General features: G+C 46.8%; 1 protein-coding gene across 1 annotated transcript in view; it reads right to left on the reverse strand.

The window, feature by feature from the left end:
- Positions 1–252: 252 nt before the first annotated feature.
- Traf5 (TNF receptor associated factor 5) overlaps positions 253–15786 on the reverse strand; it is a 52590-nt gene continuing 37056 nt past the window's right edge. The window contains 5 exon segments of the mRNA XM_051148153.1: positions 253–841; positions 2297–2465; positions 4344–4451; positions 4454–4486; positions 8971–9063. Of these exon segments, the coding sequence (XP_051004110.1) occupies positions 264–841; positions 2297–2465; positions 4344–4451; positions 4454–4486; positions 8971–9063 (981 nt within the window). The 3' untranslated portion in view covers positions 253–263.

Below are 15786 nucleotides of genomic sequence, written 5' to 3' on the forward strand. Positions count from 1 at the left end.
CTCCCTAACACCAGTGAGAGAGAGGGGCCCAGGCCTTACTGTCAAGATTATTATAATTTTTCAGAAGATATAAAAATATAAATAACAGCAATATTCTGAGTATCTTAAGTTTCAACCCGAGGAAGGATCCAAGATGAAAAGGTGACACTTCAGACGTTAAAGGCAACTAGACAGGAACAAAGGCACGTTCAGTCCAGAGGGCTGTGCTCAGAGGCCAGTCACATCTGTCCCCTGTGCCCAGAGGGCTCCTTATCAGTCAACATCTACAAATCCTCCAGGTCGGTGAGGTCCACGGCCACTTTCAGGAACAGCGTGTCGTCTCTAATGTAGGTGTTCTTGGCATTCTCCAGGGTAGAGTGCGACACGAAGCGGGGACAGCCGGAGGCGATGTTCATCTCCCCGTCCGGTCTTTTGAAGCTGCTGCTATTGGGGTCAGCTTTGAAGGTCTCCACGATGTGGTTCTTCTTGCCGCTCTGGTCCAGAAGCATTAGGGTCACCCTCTGCCTGAATGGCCACTGTAACAGCGAGTCAAACTCACCCCTCATGACCACAAAGTACAGGGACAGGTGCGTCCCCTTCCCGGACCCGTCCCCGTTCAGGTAGGCTCTGGCACAGAGGCGGTAGCCACAGCGGCTGGTGTAGAAAGGCTGGCTGAAGACGGACACTATGTGGCCCTCCACTGCCTCCCTCTTCTTCGCCCTGTAGTCTGTCACCTTCCAGATGAGCTTGCCGCTGTAGCAGGCACCCTCCAGCTGTTTGAACCGCTCTTCATTCTTGTTCAGCTGTGCTTTGTGCATGTTAATGTGTGCGTCGTGCTTGTTGGTCTCCCCCTCCAAGACAACTGAAAGGAAGCCAGGGCAGGGGGCTACAGTCTAAACACAGCCAGTGAAATACAGGCGTGGTCAAGAAGACCTGAGCACAGTGTCCCCACGTGTACCACACACGTGTGTACCGCACATGCATACTGCACACACTCGTACCACACACACACATGTAACACACACGTCCACACACATCACTAACATGAACTCAGTGGGTGCCACGCCTTGGTAAGCTGACACCCGGCAAACAGGGACCTGCCCTCTTAACCCAAAGCTTGCCTAAGATAAGACAGCCAGGACATTCTCAAGTGCACGCTCGTGCTGAGCCTTATGTTGGTTGGTGTGGGTGTGGGTGTGATGCACGTGTCTATGCATGCTTGCTTGTGTGTGTGCGTGGGAGGCGTGCGTGGGTGTGAGGTGCCAGTGGCATCTGGGGGCCAGAAGTTGATGCAGGGCATCTTCCTCAACTGTTTTTCAGTCTTCTGAGGCAGGCCTCTCCCTGAACCTCTCTCTGCTCGCTTGGCCTGGGGATACTGTCTCAGCCCCCAGAGAGCTAGGGTTACAGGCAGCCCTCAAGCACAGGCAGCGTTCATGTGGCTCTAGTGAGTGAGTCAAACTCCAGGCAAGTGCATACCTACTGAACCATCTCCCCTGCCCCTGTGACACATTTTACAGTTAAATGGCTTTACTATTATTATGCCTCAATGTATTTTACATGTGAAAAGCTTTATCATTGTTGTTGTTGTTATCGTGCGTGTGTGTGTGTGTGTGTGTGTGTGTGTGTGTGTGTGTGTGTGTGTGTAAGTGCAGGCATATGTGTGCCATAGCACACATGTGGGGTTCATAGGAAACTTTCAGTAGTTGTCTCTTTCCCTCCTCTGTGTGGGCTCTAGAAGTTGAGCTCTGGGTGTTATTGTTAACTGAGTTGTGTCCCATGAGTTCTGGACATTGGACTATGTGGTTCCCAGTTAGGGGCTATTTAAGGAGGATTAGACAGTATGGCCTTGTTAGAGGAAGTGTGTCACTAGGCTTGGGGTTTCACGGGATTTGTGCCATTTCAAACTAGCTCTCACTTTCTGTTTGTGAGTGAAGAGCTCTCTGGTGCTGCCTGCCGCAATGCTTCTAATTCGCCTTGGTCACAGTGCTCTACCACAGCCTCAGAAAAGTAACTGTAATCACCGGCATAGCCACCTCACTGGGCTTGGGTGCCTGCTAATAGCCACACCGTCTCCCAGCTTTTACACCCACGTCATCCTGAGCTGAGTAGCCTCCCAATATTCTTCAGATACCACTCCCCCGGGCTGTTTCCATCTCTTGACTCCACCCACATTCGGGTGACCCTCCTTTTCTGAGGCAGCTGAGTGTCAGGCTGCTTCACCAACAGGATGCAGTGCTATGCATCCCAGGAGAGCTGCCCATGACAAATGCATGCAGCCCTGGAGGTCCTGAGAGAGGTGACTGCTTACCACACTTACCCAGTCTCTGGTCGCTGGCTTCCAGCAGGGTAATCCTCTGCCTCACGCTGTCAATGGAGTCCACCAAGGCCCGCAGATCAAGCCTGCTTTGCTGCTGGTTAACTCTTTGCAGCAGCTGCCGCACCTGCCCTTCCAGCCAAGCCGACTTGTCAGTGTGACTGCTGAGAGCCTTGAGGTACATAAAAGAGCATCGTATTTCGGAACTTAGACAACAGATTTGTAATTTGTTAAGACTGAATTTTAGCACAAACATTTCACAAATAATCCACCAGGGAAATGAAAGTGACACAGTCCGGAGAGAGAGTCTGGTGAGCGCGGCAGAGTTTTCTGCCTCCTCCTCTCCAGTCTGAACCTTTGCGCTTTGCTTCATGCGTCTGAAGTCCCCTCCACTTACACACAGCTCTTCAGTTGTTGCTCCTCTCACCTTAGTACTTCCTTCTCCCCAGAAGCCATCCCCCCAGCTACCTGTTCTCTGTGAGGAGGCTGAGCAGGCTACAGGACTGGAAGAGGCCTACATGCTCCGTGGATCACTCACATGGAGGATGGTAATCTGCCTGCCAAGTGCCCATATAGTCTTAATCTCGCCCTGTTGGTCTCTGTTTAGAAAAACATCAGAACTAATGGTGTGCTCGGTGGACATGCTCACACATGCATATGCATGTATGCATACACAGCTGCACATACAAGCACAGCACATGCAGAACGTGATGTACTGAACAAATAGAAAGTTTTTGCAGCCTAGATTTTCTGGAACAATATAAATTTCAAATATATTGCCCACATTATATCTTAGGATCTTCCACCACAAATCTCATCATAAAAGAACTTTATTCATTAGGGTCTGATTGTGGACCCACCATGTGATGTTTAAAGCGTGCCCTTCCCAGTGATTAATGATTTTAATTCGCTGTCTGCAAGAATGCAGACTATGTTCTCAGACAGAAAATATAACCCAACCTTACTTAAACCCCCATTTCCACACCTACTCTGAAAGTATGGTATAAATGTTGCATGTACTGACACTGGTAAATACACTGGGTCACGTAAGAGGTGGTGTTATTCTCAGAGACAGAGGGCCACACACATGCAGTCTTCTCTCTGGTGGTCCACAGCCACACGCCAGACACAGACTGATGGGACAAAAGGTGTGAGGCTGTGCAGGGCTCCGGCAATCACCTAACTCTGGCAGCATTTCTGTGCATTTGAGATGGTTTCCATGTTAAAAGTTAAGCAGAGAACCCTTCACTGCTAACTAAAGAAAATCAGCTCTGCCGGGCGTGGTGGCGCACGCCTTTAATCCCAGCACTCGGGAGGCAGAGGCAGGGGTATTGCTGTGAGTTCAAGGCCAGCCTGGTCTACAAAGGGAGTTCAGGACAGTCAGCGCTACACAGAGAAACCCTGTCTCGAAAAACAAAACAAACCAAAATCAGCTTTGAATGGGAAAGCCATGTCTCATCTCAGTTATTTTTCTTTTCTTTAAAAGATTTATAATTAAGTTTTGTTTGTTTTTCAAGACAGGGCTTCTCTGTGTAGACTTGGCTGTCCTAGACTCACCTCGTAGACCAGGCTTGCCTCAAACTCACAGCTATCCACCTGCCTCTGCCTTCCTGTATGCTGGGATTAAAGGCGTGTGCCACCTCACCCAGCTGTCCATTTTATTTTATGCGAGTGTTTTGCCGGCATGTATGTCTGTAAACCTTGTATGAACCTCATCCGTGGTTAGGTGCCTGCAGAGGTCAAAACTGGGTATTGGATCCCTGGAACTGGAATTTTGGGTAGTTATGCACCACCACCACATGTGGGAACTGAAGCCTGGTCCTCAGCAAGAGCAGCAAGTGCTCTTAACTGCTGAGCCATTTCTCCAGCCTTTCTTTTAAAAGATAATTTATTTTATGTGTGTGTGTGTGCCTGAGTGTACACATGTGCAGCACGTGTGTGCAGCAGCCTGTGCAGAAGACAGCATCGATTGCATGGAACTGGTGTTCCAGGGTGTGAGCCGCTGAGCCAGCGCTTTCAACCCCTGGGCCGGCATCTATGGAGCCCTTACCTGGACGTTTGAGAGGAAACTTCCGTTTCTGCCAAACATCTGTGTGAACTGCCTAAGCTCCTTCTCGAATTTCTTCACGGTTTCCGTCAGCTGCTGGATCTTGCTTTCTCTTTCTGCTCGAGACTCTGATATAAGGCAGAGATCTAATAATGGCACAAGAACAGGAAAGACGAATCATTAAGTGTGTGCACGCTGGTACTGGGGTGAGGCTTTCCAGAGAGGAGCAGTCCATGTGCATTTCTAGGCAATCGTCGTCAGGCAGGGTCCCGTGCGACCCAGAGGACATCCCATCCCTCACCCATGGTGATGGGCCAGCCGGTCACGGTGCCAGGTGGCTGACGTCAGTGAACTGGCTTGGTGTACTCTCAGTGTGTGCTGCCAGACAGCCAGGACACCAATCAGTGCCACATGAGACCTCGCTGAGTTTTACTTTCTGTCTCTGCCCTTCGAGAACCCAAAGAGCCCTTCAGGTAACTGTAGGCACACATGCAAGTGCAGCCAAGCCAGGAGCAAAACATGGACACCATGGTCAATGTGTGCACACGAATGTCTGCAATGTGCACACACGCGCCTGTCTGGCGTTTCCTCTACAGCTTTCACTAGGCCTGGACGAGGCTGGTGGCCCCTGGCACCACGCCTGTGTGCCTGGGACCTGAATGCAGGTGCTCAAACCCACTCAGCCACCCTGGAAGCTCACAAATTGTAACCTGCTTGAGGGAAACAACCAAAACATAAGAGAGTGGCCCTATTCTGCCTGAATGCTGGGCAGCTTCCACGCACATCACACACAGCGAGGCTCTTGCACACCAGACACAGCGAGGCTCTTGCACACCAGACACAGCGAGGCTCTTGCACACCAGACACAGAGAGGCTCTTGCACACCAGACACGGAGAGGCTCTTACACACCAGACACGGAGAGGCTCTTGCACACCAGACACGGAGAGGCTCTTGCACACCAGACACAGCGAGGCTCTTGCACATCAGACACGGAGAGGTTCTTGCACATCAGACACGGAGAGGCTCTTGCACACCAGACACAGAGAGGCTCTTGCACATCAGACACAGCGAGGCTCTTGCACACCAGACACAGAGAGGCTCTTGCACACCAGACACGGAGAGGCTCTTGCACACCAGACACGAAGAGGCTCTTGCACATCAGACACGGAGAGGCTCTTGCACACCAGACACGGAGAGGCTCTTGCACACCAGACACGGAGAGGCTCTTGCACACCAGACACGGAGAGGCTCTTGCATACCAGACACGGAGAGGCTCTTGTATACCAGACACGGAGAGGCTCTTGCACACCAGACACGGAGAGGCTCTTGCACACCAGACACGGAGAGGCTCTTGCACACCAGACACGGAGAGGCTCTTGCACACCAGACACGGAGAGGCTCTTGCATCCACTTCTCACTTCATCTCATTTGCATGTTTATTTGGCTTCTGGTTTTTTAAGAGTCTGGCGTGGCCCAGGCTGACCTGGAACTAGCTACATAGCTCAGGGTGACCTAGTCCTCCTGCTTCCACCTCCCAAGTGCTGACACACGCACACACACACATGCACACACACATGCATGCACATACACAGTTAGACAGAAACACACCCCCCACAAAGGTACATACCACACACTTATACAGACAGTCATACGGATACACACAGACACTGACACATATGGACACACTGATACATACAGACACACACACACACACTCACACTGATACACATAGACACTGATACACACACACACACATCCCATCTATTTTAGCTTTCGGTCTTCATTAATTCTTACCTAGGGTGTGACATTTTCTACCTAGTCCTATCCTGAGACCTTCTACCCTCACACAGGAGTGTTTCCTCTGTGGAAGCTGGGACCAGCCTGGATCTCACAGCAACTAGATGGATCCTGGCTCCAGTGGGTGCTAAAAAAACAGCTGCTCACTGGCAAATGTTCTCCTCCAGTTCATGTTCCACACCATGACCAAAACCAAGAAAATCTGGTCATCTGTTTCTCTTGCTCCAATGTCTTTGGAGGCTTTTTAAAAAAGGGGCACATGGGGCTCTACATTATCTGAGTCCCTTGAGGCTTCATGCTCATTTCTAACCCATGTGCATCCTGCCCAGCGAGACTGCACAGCACCTAGCTGGCCCATGTGCATCCTGCCCAGCGAGACTGCACAGTACCTAGCTAGCCCATGTGCATCCTGTCCAGCGAGACTGCACAGTACCTAGCTGGCCCATGTGCATCCTGCCCAGCGAGACTGCACAGCACCTAGCTGGCCCATGTGCATCCTGTCCAGCGAGACTGCACAGCACCTAGCTGGCCCATGTGCATCCTGTCAGCGAGACTGCACAGCACCTAGCTAGCCCATGGGCATCCTGTCCAGCGAGACTGCACAGCACCTAGCTAGCCCACGTGTATCCACCAAGACTATTAAGTATCTGGCTCTCACAGGGAACTTCCCTCAGCCGGAAACTACCTTTTCAGTGCAGCCACGCAAAGTGCTGCCCCTGAGGATATCTCCTCACCTGCACCACCCACCCAGACCCTTCCAGTCCCACCCATCACCCTTCTCATCCGCCTTAGAACTTGCTTTTATTGTTGTCTTTTCCTCCACTAGAGTGTTTGCTGAGACTGTGTCACACTTCTTTACGCTCTGGTCCCAGCATGGTGCCTTACACGGAAGACAATGGATATGTGTGTGCTTGATGGAGGAATGTACAAATGGCCACACACACACTCGCCAGTCCCTCTCCCCACCCTTGAGTCTAACCTGCTCCTATCCTTGTGGTACCCTTTTCAGTAAATAACAGCCCCGGGTTCTTTGCCTCCCAAGCGTACAGCCACTTCCACCTCAGAGTCTCCACGCTGTCTGCAGTCCACTGGCATAGCGCCTCTGCCGCCACCACTGCCAGCATCTTGCTCCTTCTCAGTACTGGAATGCTTCTGTGTGCCAGGCACCGTGTTGAAAGTGCGAACACATGCCCTCACTCCCATCCACCACAGCCCTATTTGCCAATGAGGAAATGGGAACAGGAAGGCATGAACCAGCGTGGGTGAGCAGGCTGCAGGCTCAGGCCTGTCAGCCACTGCCACTCTGTTACCAGACGCCTCGTTTTCAAAAAGCCAGGCAAATAGCCAAGTCTTTTTAACACTGAAAAACATTAGTTTTAACTTCTGATTAAATCTCTTCTGAGACACATGAGTACACATGAGTTAAATGAACACACAGTATTCAGATCTTTGCTCACAGGAGGTCATTGCTGTCCCAACCCAACACTTCAGTCTCCAGACACTCCTGTCTCACAGTCGGAGTCCAGGCATGCTAATATGCCAGCCTGTCTGTGCACAAGCCCTCCCTCTGCTCACCCTGTTTTCACTTCAGCGGAACTGTCTGTCTCCAGTGTCAGCCTAGGGAGCTGGTGAGAGGGCTCAGCAGTTAAGAACAGCACTGCTCTTGCAGAGGACCTGAGCTCAGTTTCTAGAACCCATGTTGGGTAGCACACAGCTGCATATACTCCAGGGGACTTAACACCCGCTTCTGGCCTCTTCACACACATGTACTCATGTGCACACATGTCATACACAAAGACACAGCTTAGGTGACCTACCCTGAAAAGCCTTCCACAGCTTTCCCAGAGTGCTTTGCTGCAGCCTCTGTATCCCACACGTGTTATTGTGTTCCAGAAGGCCCAGATACTTATCTATTTATATTCCCGTGATCTTTCATGGAGAGGCTATGTTGAGCATGACTCAGTGCTTCTAGCAAGGCAATACTGTCTGTTTAATCAGTAGATGGCCCCATAGGGAGAACAGAAAGAACCTGCAGTGCCCAGGTGGTGGGGGTTGGGATGGGGTGAGGATAGGGGGCGGACAGAGGAGGGTGGGGAAGAAAACCATTTCCTGCTGAGTCAGCATTTTAAATTCTCTCCTGGCTGTGACTCTGAAGGGCACACACCCACTGTAATGTGGAGTCAGACATCACAAAATAATCTGCAGTGGTAAACTGCTTCACTGACAGTGGGCCTGAAACGCCTCTGGAAATACTCCTGCAAGCTAATTCACTTCCATACTGCTGCTCCTTAGCACCGGCCTTTATGGAGGTCTTCGATGAACACTCCAGGAGCCTGACAGCTTGACAGCCATGGTGAGTGACTGAAGTTATTATATGTTCACCAACTTACAAAGCCTCTCCAAAGCAGTTTAGATCTACATCGAAGTTCACAAAGCCCGTAGTACAGGCCGTGGACTACTATAAGGCTCTGACTGATTTAACTTAAAAACGTCAAACAGCTGGTAGGTGATAGGTAAGGCCCAAAGGACTGAAGCTGTGGAGCCGATGGGAAGCCATCGAGAGTGCTGGTTTGAGACCCAGTCTGCCACTTAGAGCAGACTTCAGACTTCTTTGATCTTAGCTAGCACACCTGCAGGCAGTGAACACAAAGAACTCCAAGGCACCTTCCAGCTAGAAGGTTCTATAACATCCAGAGTGCATCTGGCCACTAGTGGAAAGCACGCGCCTTTAATCAGCTTGCACGGAACCAGAGCGAGCATGCAACAAACCAAACACAGAGCAGCCAGTGTCAGCAATGTTCCTGCCCCTTCACGCGTGGGCCCATGACTCACCTGCTGTTCTAGCTGGAAATTGTTCTCTAAAACCAGCAGCATGTGCTCCTGCAGGGCCGCCCGCTCATGCTCCTGCAAGGTCCCCCGCTTACCCTTCAACACAAAGCAAAAGGGAAGTCCAGTTACTGAGCGCCCCAAACGAGGTGCGTGACAAGTACTCGGCTACAGAGTCTCAGCAGCTTTATTGCTTAGTTTCGGGCATGCACTCTTTCTAGAGAACTGCAGGAAAAAATGACTCCATAGTCTCCTTCCCTAGAACTGTCCAGTAGCCAGGACCAAACCAGCTGACAAGAAATCAGCCTGCTAGCAACACTCTCTGTGTTGACTTTCTTCCTGCCTTGACTAAAATAGGAAGTGCAGATAGGACCACCGCTCAGCTAGTCCCATGCACAGCCTATCTTTTCTGCAGGCTGCTTTTAAGCCTGCACCAGCTCCCTATGCACACTTCTATATTACCCTGCTACAGTGAGCCTGAAGGCAGCTTTTCAATCCAGCCTGCCTGGATTGCACTCAGAGTTACACATTTGAGAGAAGTGGTTACCTCTCCCCTGACCGTCACACTGTTTATTTGCAGATAGACTCTACTGCTAATAAAAGAACAGGTCTGGGGCTGGAGAGATGGCTCAGAGGTTAAGAACAAGGGTTGTTCTTCCAAAGGTCCTGAGTTCAACTCTCAGCAACCACATGTTGGCTCACAACCATCTATAATAAGATCTGGTGCCCTCCATATGCAGGCAGAACATTGTGTACTTAATAAATAAACTTTAAAAAAAAAAAAAAAAAAAAAAAAAAAAAAAAAAAAGAACAGGTCTGCTTTACCACATGCCTCTCGGCCAACATCCACCACAGCTTCCTTTCAGTTGAGGGCTGGCCCCTTGGTAGCAGGATGCTCCAAGGAAGTTTTCAGAGAACAACCCTCCTACCCTTCCACAGGCCTTGATACTAAGGTTAGCTGCAGTGGATGTACACATGTTTTTGTTTTGATCCCAAGCATGCGATGGGGAACAGACTTATGAGAGATCAGGTGATGTTTATCCACTAGAAGACAAACCACCTGCAGGGGCTTGGTTTTTGCCAGCTGAAATACATCTTAGTACAGACTCTGAGAGGATATATATATGTATATATATATCCAAAACAGGAGGATGGGTTTTTTTTTTTTTTTTTGGGTCTGGGTATTGTTTTTCTGTTCATCGCTTCACTTTGGGACACTCCTAGAGAGGACCACTTCAGAGAACACTTTGGGGCTCTGGGTTCCGGTTGCTGTTCCAGGTTCCAGCAACAACTTTGGTTGAATTGTTGGTTTGCTGAAATCCTGCCGACTCTGCCAGAGGAATCGCTCCCAGGCACTGAGTCCCAAAAAGGTCTCTTTCTCCTCTTCCCACTAACCTCCTTTCTCTCCTGTCTAGGGGAGGTGGGCTGGAAAGAAGGAATAAGCCTTAAAGGACCTCAAATAAAGTACATTTGGAAAAGGCTGAAGCCAACAGGTGGCGCCCAACATGCTTTGGGCATAATGGGCAACTTAACTTCTAATGCTGTGGAGGAAGATGCAGGGTTTGAAGATGCACAGATGCTGTTTCAGGGTGTCAGCAAAATCACAGCTGCAGTGGCAAAGTTCTTTCCTGCTTTATACCCAGAGAGAAGTTTTTATTTTTTTCTTTTCCTTTCTTTTTACTGCATTACATTTTTAAAAAGATTCAAAGAAAGACCAATAAGATACAGAAACTGGAAGGGTCAGTAAATTCTATCGCTCTAGAAAAGATTGCAGAGTTGGCTGTACAACTAGAGAATTTGCAGGTAGGGGTTGAAGCATTTGGAAAGCAAAAAGCGCTGTTGGTAAAGGGGAAACACCTGGTATCTGAGACCCAGTGTTTCCCACAATTGCCGCCCGAGCCTGCTCCATGCACCAGGTGTCCAGAGCACCAGTGTGTGGAAGGGGACAAGGAAAAATGGGAAGCTGAACAGGCTGTAACGATGCTAGCAGAGCAGGAAAGCAGACAAGCCAAAAGGGCTTTGGAGACAAGGGCCCTGATAGAGGAATTCTCTAGGGCTGCACAGACACCACCAGCTCTTCCAGTCTTTGTGCAACACATCACTGTTAATGATGGTGGTGAGGCTGGTGATGAGATGGCATGGCGTCCAGTAGAGATGCTAGATTTAAAGCATTTTAAAGAGGCTATCGAATGCTATGAAATGAATTCATCTTTTGTTAAACAAATGTAGCATAGACCTACTCCCCAAGACTGGAAGGGATTGGTGTCAGCTGTGTTAGAAGCTGCTCAACAGTTACAGTAGTTATCATGTTGGGAAAATGAAGCCACAAGAATAAAACAACAAAATATGACAAGGGGGATAAATGTTGTTAAAGATCAATGCGTGGCAAAGGGTGTTATGTGGCCATATGAGAACAAACCCGATCTGAAGATGTAGTGATTGATCAATGTTGTGTTGCAGCCTTAAGAGTCTGGGACATGGTTGAGGAGCCTGGTAAAAGAACCACTTCATTTCCTAAGGTGTGTCAAGGTCCTGGAGAAGCCTCACAGAATTCTTACAAAGATTGCGTTCAGCTCTAGCTAGAGCCAGACCACGCCCTGAGAGCAGACAGGCATTGACACTGATCATGGCGTATGAGAATGCAAACACTCAATGTAAGAGAGCAATTCCACCATTAGAAGCATGAGGAGCCCATTAGATGGATGGGTAAGAGAGACAGTTAATACTATCTCTCAGGATCATCAAAACAGTATCACTGGACAAGCTATAGCTAGTGGTCTCAGATATCAAAACACCTGGTGCCTTAATTGTGGCAAATGAGGCCATTTGCAAAGAAACTGTAAGGTTAAAAGTTCCAGACCTCAAAATAACACGTGCACTAACTTTAGAGTAAATGGTACAAGGAGCTTCTGGCCATGATGGTAACGATGTGCCAAGACTTCCAGGGTATTGTAGTCACTGTGGAAAGGGAAACATTGGCCTAGGGATTGTCAATCCAAGAGAGACGTACAAGGTAATCTCATGCCTTCAGGAAACAGAAGGAGGGGTCTGTTAGCTCAAGGCCTCTCAGCAAACAACATGAGCCGTCTTTCTTTGGTCATCCAGGAGGTAACAAACTCGCAGGAAAATGAAGACTGGGTACTGATGATTTATTTAATGCATGCTACTGAAAGGCAGCACAGCTTTAGATCTGGCCTCAGATGTATATCTTACACTATCTCCACAGATTGAATGTTACAAAAGAACCACAGGTGTTTACAGTCCTTTATCTTCAGGAACCATAGGAATAATCTTGGGAAGAAGCCTTCTCAAGGCTTTATTGTGCATTCCAGCATTGTAGATGGGGACTGTAAAGAAGAAATTAAATCATGGCATATGTAAAGAAAGAGATGCAAATTAATGCAGGGGATAGAATTGCTCAGCTGTTACTGCTTCCTTACATCAAGGGCAAAGCCACTCCAGTAGAAAGAACAGGTGTATTTGGGAGTACTGGAAGATGTGTGTTCTGGCAAACAATGGTTAATGATCTAATGGTTAATGACCTAAATTAATGGTACAAATGAAATAGGTTTGGTGGACACAAGAGCAGATGTCACAATCCTTTCTCAAAAGTATTGGAATCCAGACTGGCCATTTCAGAAGGTTATACACAATTTATAGGAATTGGTAGATTATCTCAAATAATACAAAGTGTACAGTGGGTTAAGTGTGTGGGACCAGAAGGGCAAACAGGGAAGCTGAGACCCTATGTGGCTGACATACCCATAAATTCATGGGGAAGGGATCTTTTACAACAATGGGGTACTCAAATTAATATTGCTGCAACCACAGAGACAGACAATGATGAAATTAGGGGTGAGATGGTAGATGCTTCTGGGGAAGGTATTGACATGTGTGTAGTTAAGAACAATCACAAGCTGTGCCCATTGCCCAGACACAGGACTTCACAGGCATTGAGTTTCCAATTATATAAAAAGGGCCACTGTTGACATACCAACAGCCTTGCCCCTAAAATGGATATCAAAGAGACCTGTGTGGCAAGAGCAGTGAGCCATAATAAAAGAAAATTTGCAGGTACTTCAAGAACTGGTACAAGAGCAGCTGGGGGCTCGCCATATAGAAGAGTCTACCAGGCCATGGGATTCCCCTGTGTTTGTTGTAAAAAAGAAATCAGAAAAGTGAGGGATGGTAACGGACTTAAGAACAATGAATAGAGTAATTCAGCCAATGGGCCCTTTGCAGCCTGGAATTCCTTCACCTTCTTTGTTACCTAGGTCATGGCCTACAGTAGCAATTGACTTAAAAGGCTGTTTTTTGTTTTTTGTTTTTTTTCACAATCTCTTTGCATGAGCAAGACAGGGAAAGGTTTGCCTTCTCAGTGCCTACTCTGAACAATAGTGGTCCAATGAAGAAATACCATTGGAAGGCACTTCCTCAGGGGATGTTGAATAGTCCAACTTTATGCCAATACTTTGTGTGACAACCATTAGAAATAATTTGTTGGCAACTTCCTCAATCTAACACCATTACATGGATGATATTTTGTTGACTGATTCTGATGCAGATACTTTAGAGAAAATGTTTAAAGAAATAAAAGGAATTCTGCCATGCTGGGGGAGGGAGGTTACAGACTGCTCCAGAAAAAAAATACAAATAGGAGATTCAATTACCTGTTTGGGCTATCAAATAACTCAACAAAAAAATTTGACCACAAAAGATACAGATCCGTAGAGACCAGTTGCAAACTCTTAATGATTTTCAAAAAGTGGTGGGAGATATTAACTGGCTGAGGTCTATAATTGGATTAATTACTCATTAGTTGAGTAACTTGTTTCAAACATTACAAGAGGATTCAGATTTAAATGGTCCAATGTGTCTAATGGCTGAAGCAGAAAAAGAGTTAATTCTGGTAGAACAAAGATTACAAGATGCATTCGTGAGTAGAGTTGACTCTAAGATTGATTGTATTTTGGATATTTTGCCTTCAACTCCTTCTCCTATGGGCATCATTATGCAAAGGGAAGATAAAATCATGGAACGGATCCTCTTAGCAGATAAACAAAGTAAAAAATTGAAGACATACATAGAAAAATTTTCTGAATTAATTATAAAAGGTAGACTAAGACTGTGTCAACTGTCAGGAACAGACCTGGCGGAAATTGTAGAGCCATGCTGAGATTATGTCATGATGGGTAATCAATGAAGATTGGCAAAGAGCTTGTAGTAACTACTTGGGAGAAATTAATAACAAATACCTGAAAAGCAAATGTAAGCAGTTTATAAAAAGAACTAATTGGATCCTTCTTTGTATTGTAAAGAGAACACCAATTCCAGAGGCACCAACCTTCTATACTGATGCAAACAGGTCAGATAAAATAACTAAAGTGATCAAAAGCCCATCTACCTCAGTACAAAAATCAGAATTGTGTGCAATCCTTATGGTGCTGTTAGATTTTCCAGAATCTCTTAATATAATTACTCACTCTCAATATGCAGAAAGAGTCGTTTTGCATATTGAAACTGCTGAATTTACTCCTGATAACTCAGAATTGACTTTGTTATTTATGGAATAGCAACAGGCCATCAGAAGTTGAAACTACCCATTGTATATTACTCATATTTGGTCTCATACAGGTTTTCCAGGTCCATTGGCACAAGGAAATAAGGAAATTGACCAATTACTAATAGGAAATGTGTTAGAAGCCTCAAATTTTCATGAAAAGCATGATGTTAACAGTAAAGGTTTAGGGCTGGAGAGATGGATCAGAAGTTGAGATCACTGTCTGCTCTTCCAAAGGTCCCGAGTTCAAGTCCCAGCAACAACATGGTGGCTCACAACCATCTATAATGAGATCTGGTGCCCTCTTCTGGTCGCAGTTGTACGTTCAGGCAGAGCACTGTACACATAAATAAATAAATAAATCTTTAAAAAAAAAAAAAAAAACACCAAAAAACCCAAACAGTAAAGGTTTAAAGAAAAAAATTCTCCATTCCTTGGCAACAAGCCAAAGACGTAATTAAAAAGTGTCCTATGTGTTCTCTGTATAACCAGACTCCATTGCCTGCCGGAAGTGACCCTAGGAGTCCCAAAGGAATGAAATCTAGCAGATGGATGTGTTTCATTTTGCAGAATTTGGAAAACAAAGGTATGTACATCATACCATTGATACATACTCAGGGTTTCAATGGGCATCTGCTTTAAGTTCTGAAAATGCTGATTATTTAATTATACACTTATTGGAAATAATGGCAATCATGGGAATACCTGCACAAATTAAGACTGACAATGCTCCTGCATATGTATCCAATAAGATGAAGAAATTATTTTGCATATTATAATATAAAGCACATTACTGGTATACCACACACAATCCTACAGGACAAGCAGTTGTAGAAAGAGCTAATCATACCTTAAAAGATATGCTTATTAAACAAAAAGGAAGGCTAAAGACCCCCCAGGGACAGACTAAATAATGCTTTGATGACTTTACGTTTTCTTAATGCTGGTGAAAAAGGAACAACAGCAGCTGAGAGACATTGGGTCATAGAAAAAAACTGAGGAACTAGGACAACCAACATATTATAAGGATCCGTTGACGACGGAATGGAAACCGGCAGTAGTTTTGATATGGGGATATGTTTATGCTTATGTATCTACAGGGAGTGGAAAAAATATGGTTACCGACAAAACTTATAAAGATTAGATTTGACCAGGGAAGACCTCCTACTACTGAAATATGAATGTGTTCGTATAGCAAGGGAAATCTCAAGGGCTGCCTGGTCCTTATGACATGCCACTCTTTCACACAGCATGGATATTAC

Source organism: Acomys russatus, chromosome 6, assembly GCF_903995435.1.
Source record: "Acomys russatus chromosome 6, mAcoRus1.1, whole genome shotgun sequence".
NCBI classification, from domain to species: domain Eukaryota; kingdom Metazoa; phylum Chordata; class Mammalia; order Rodentia; family Muridae; genus Acomys; species Acomys russatus.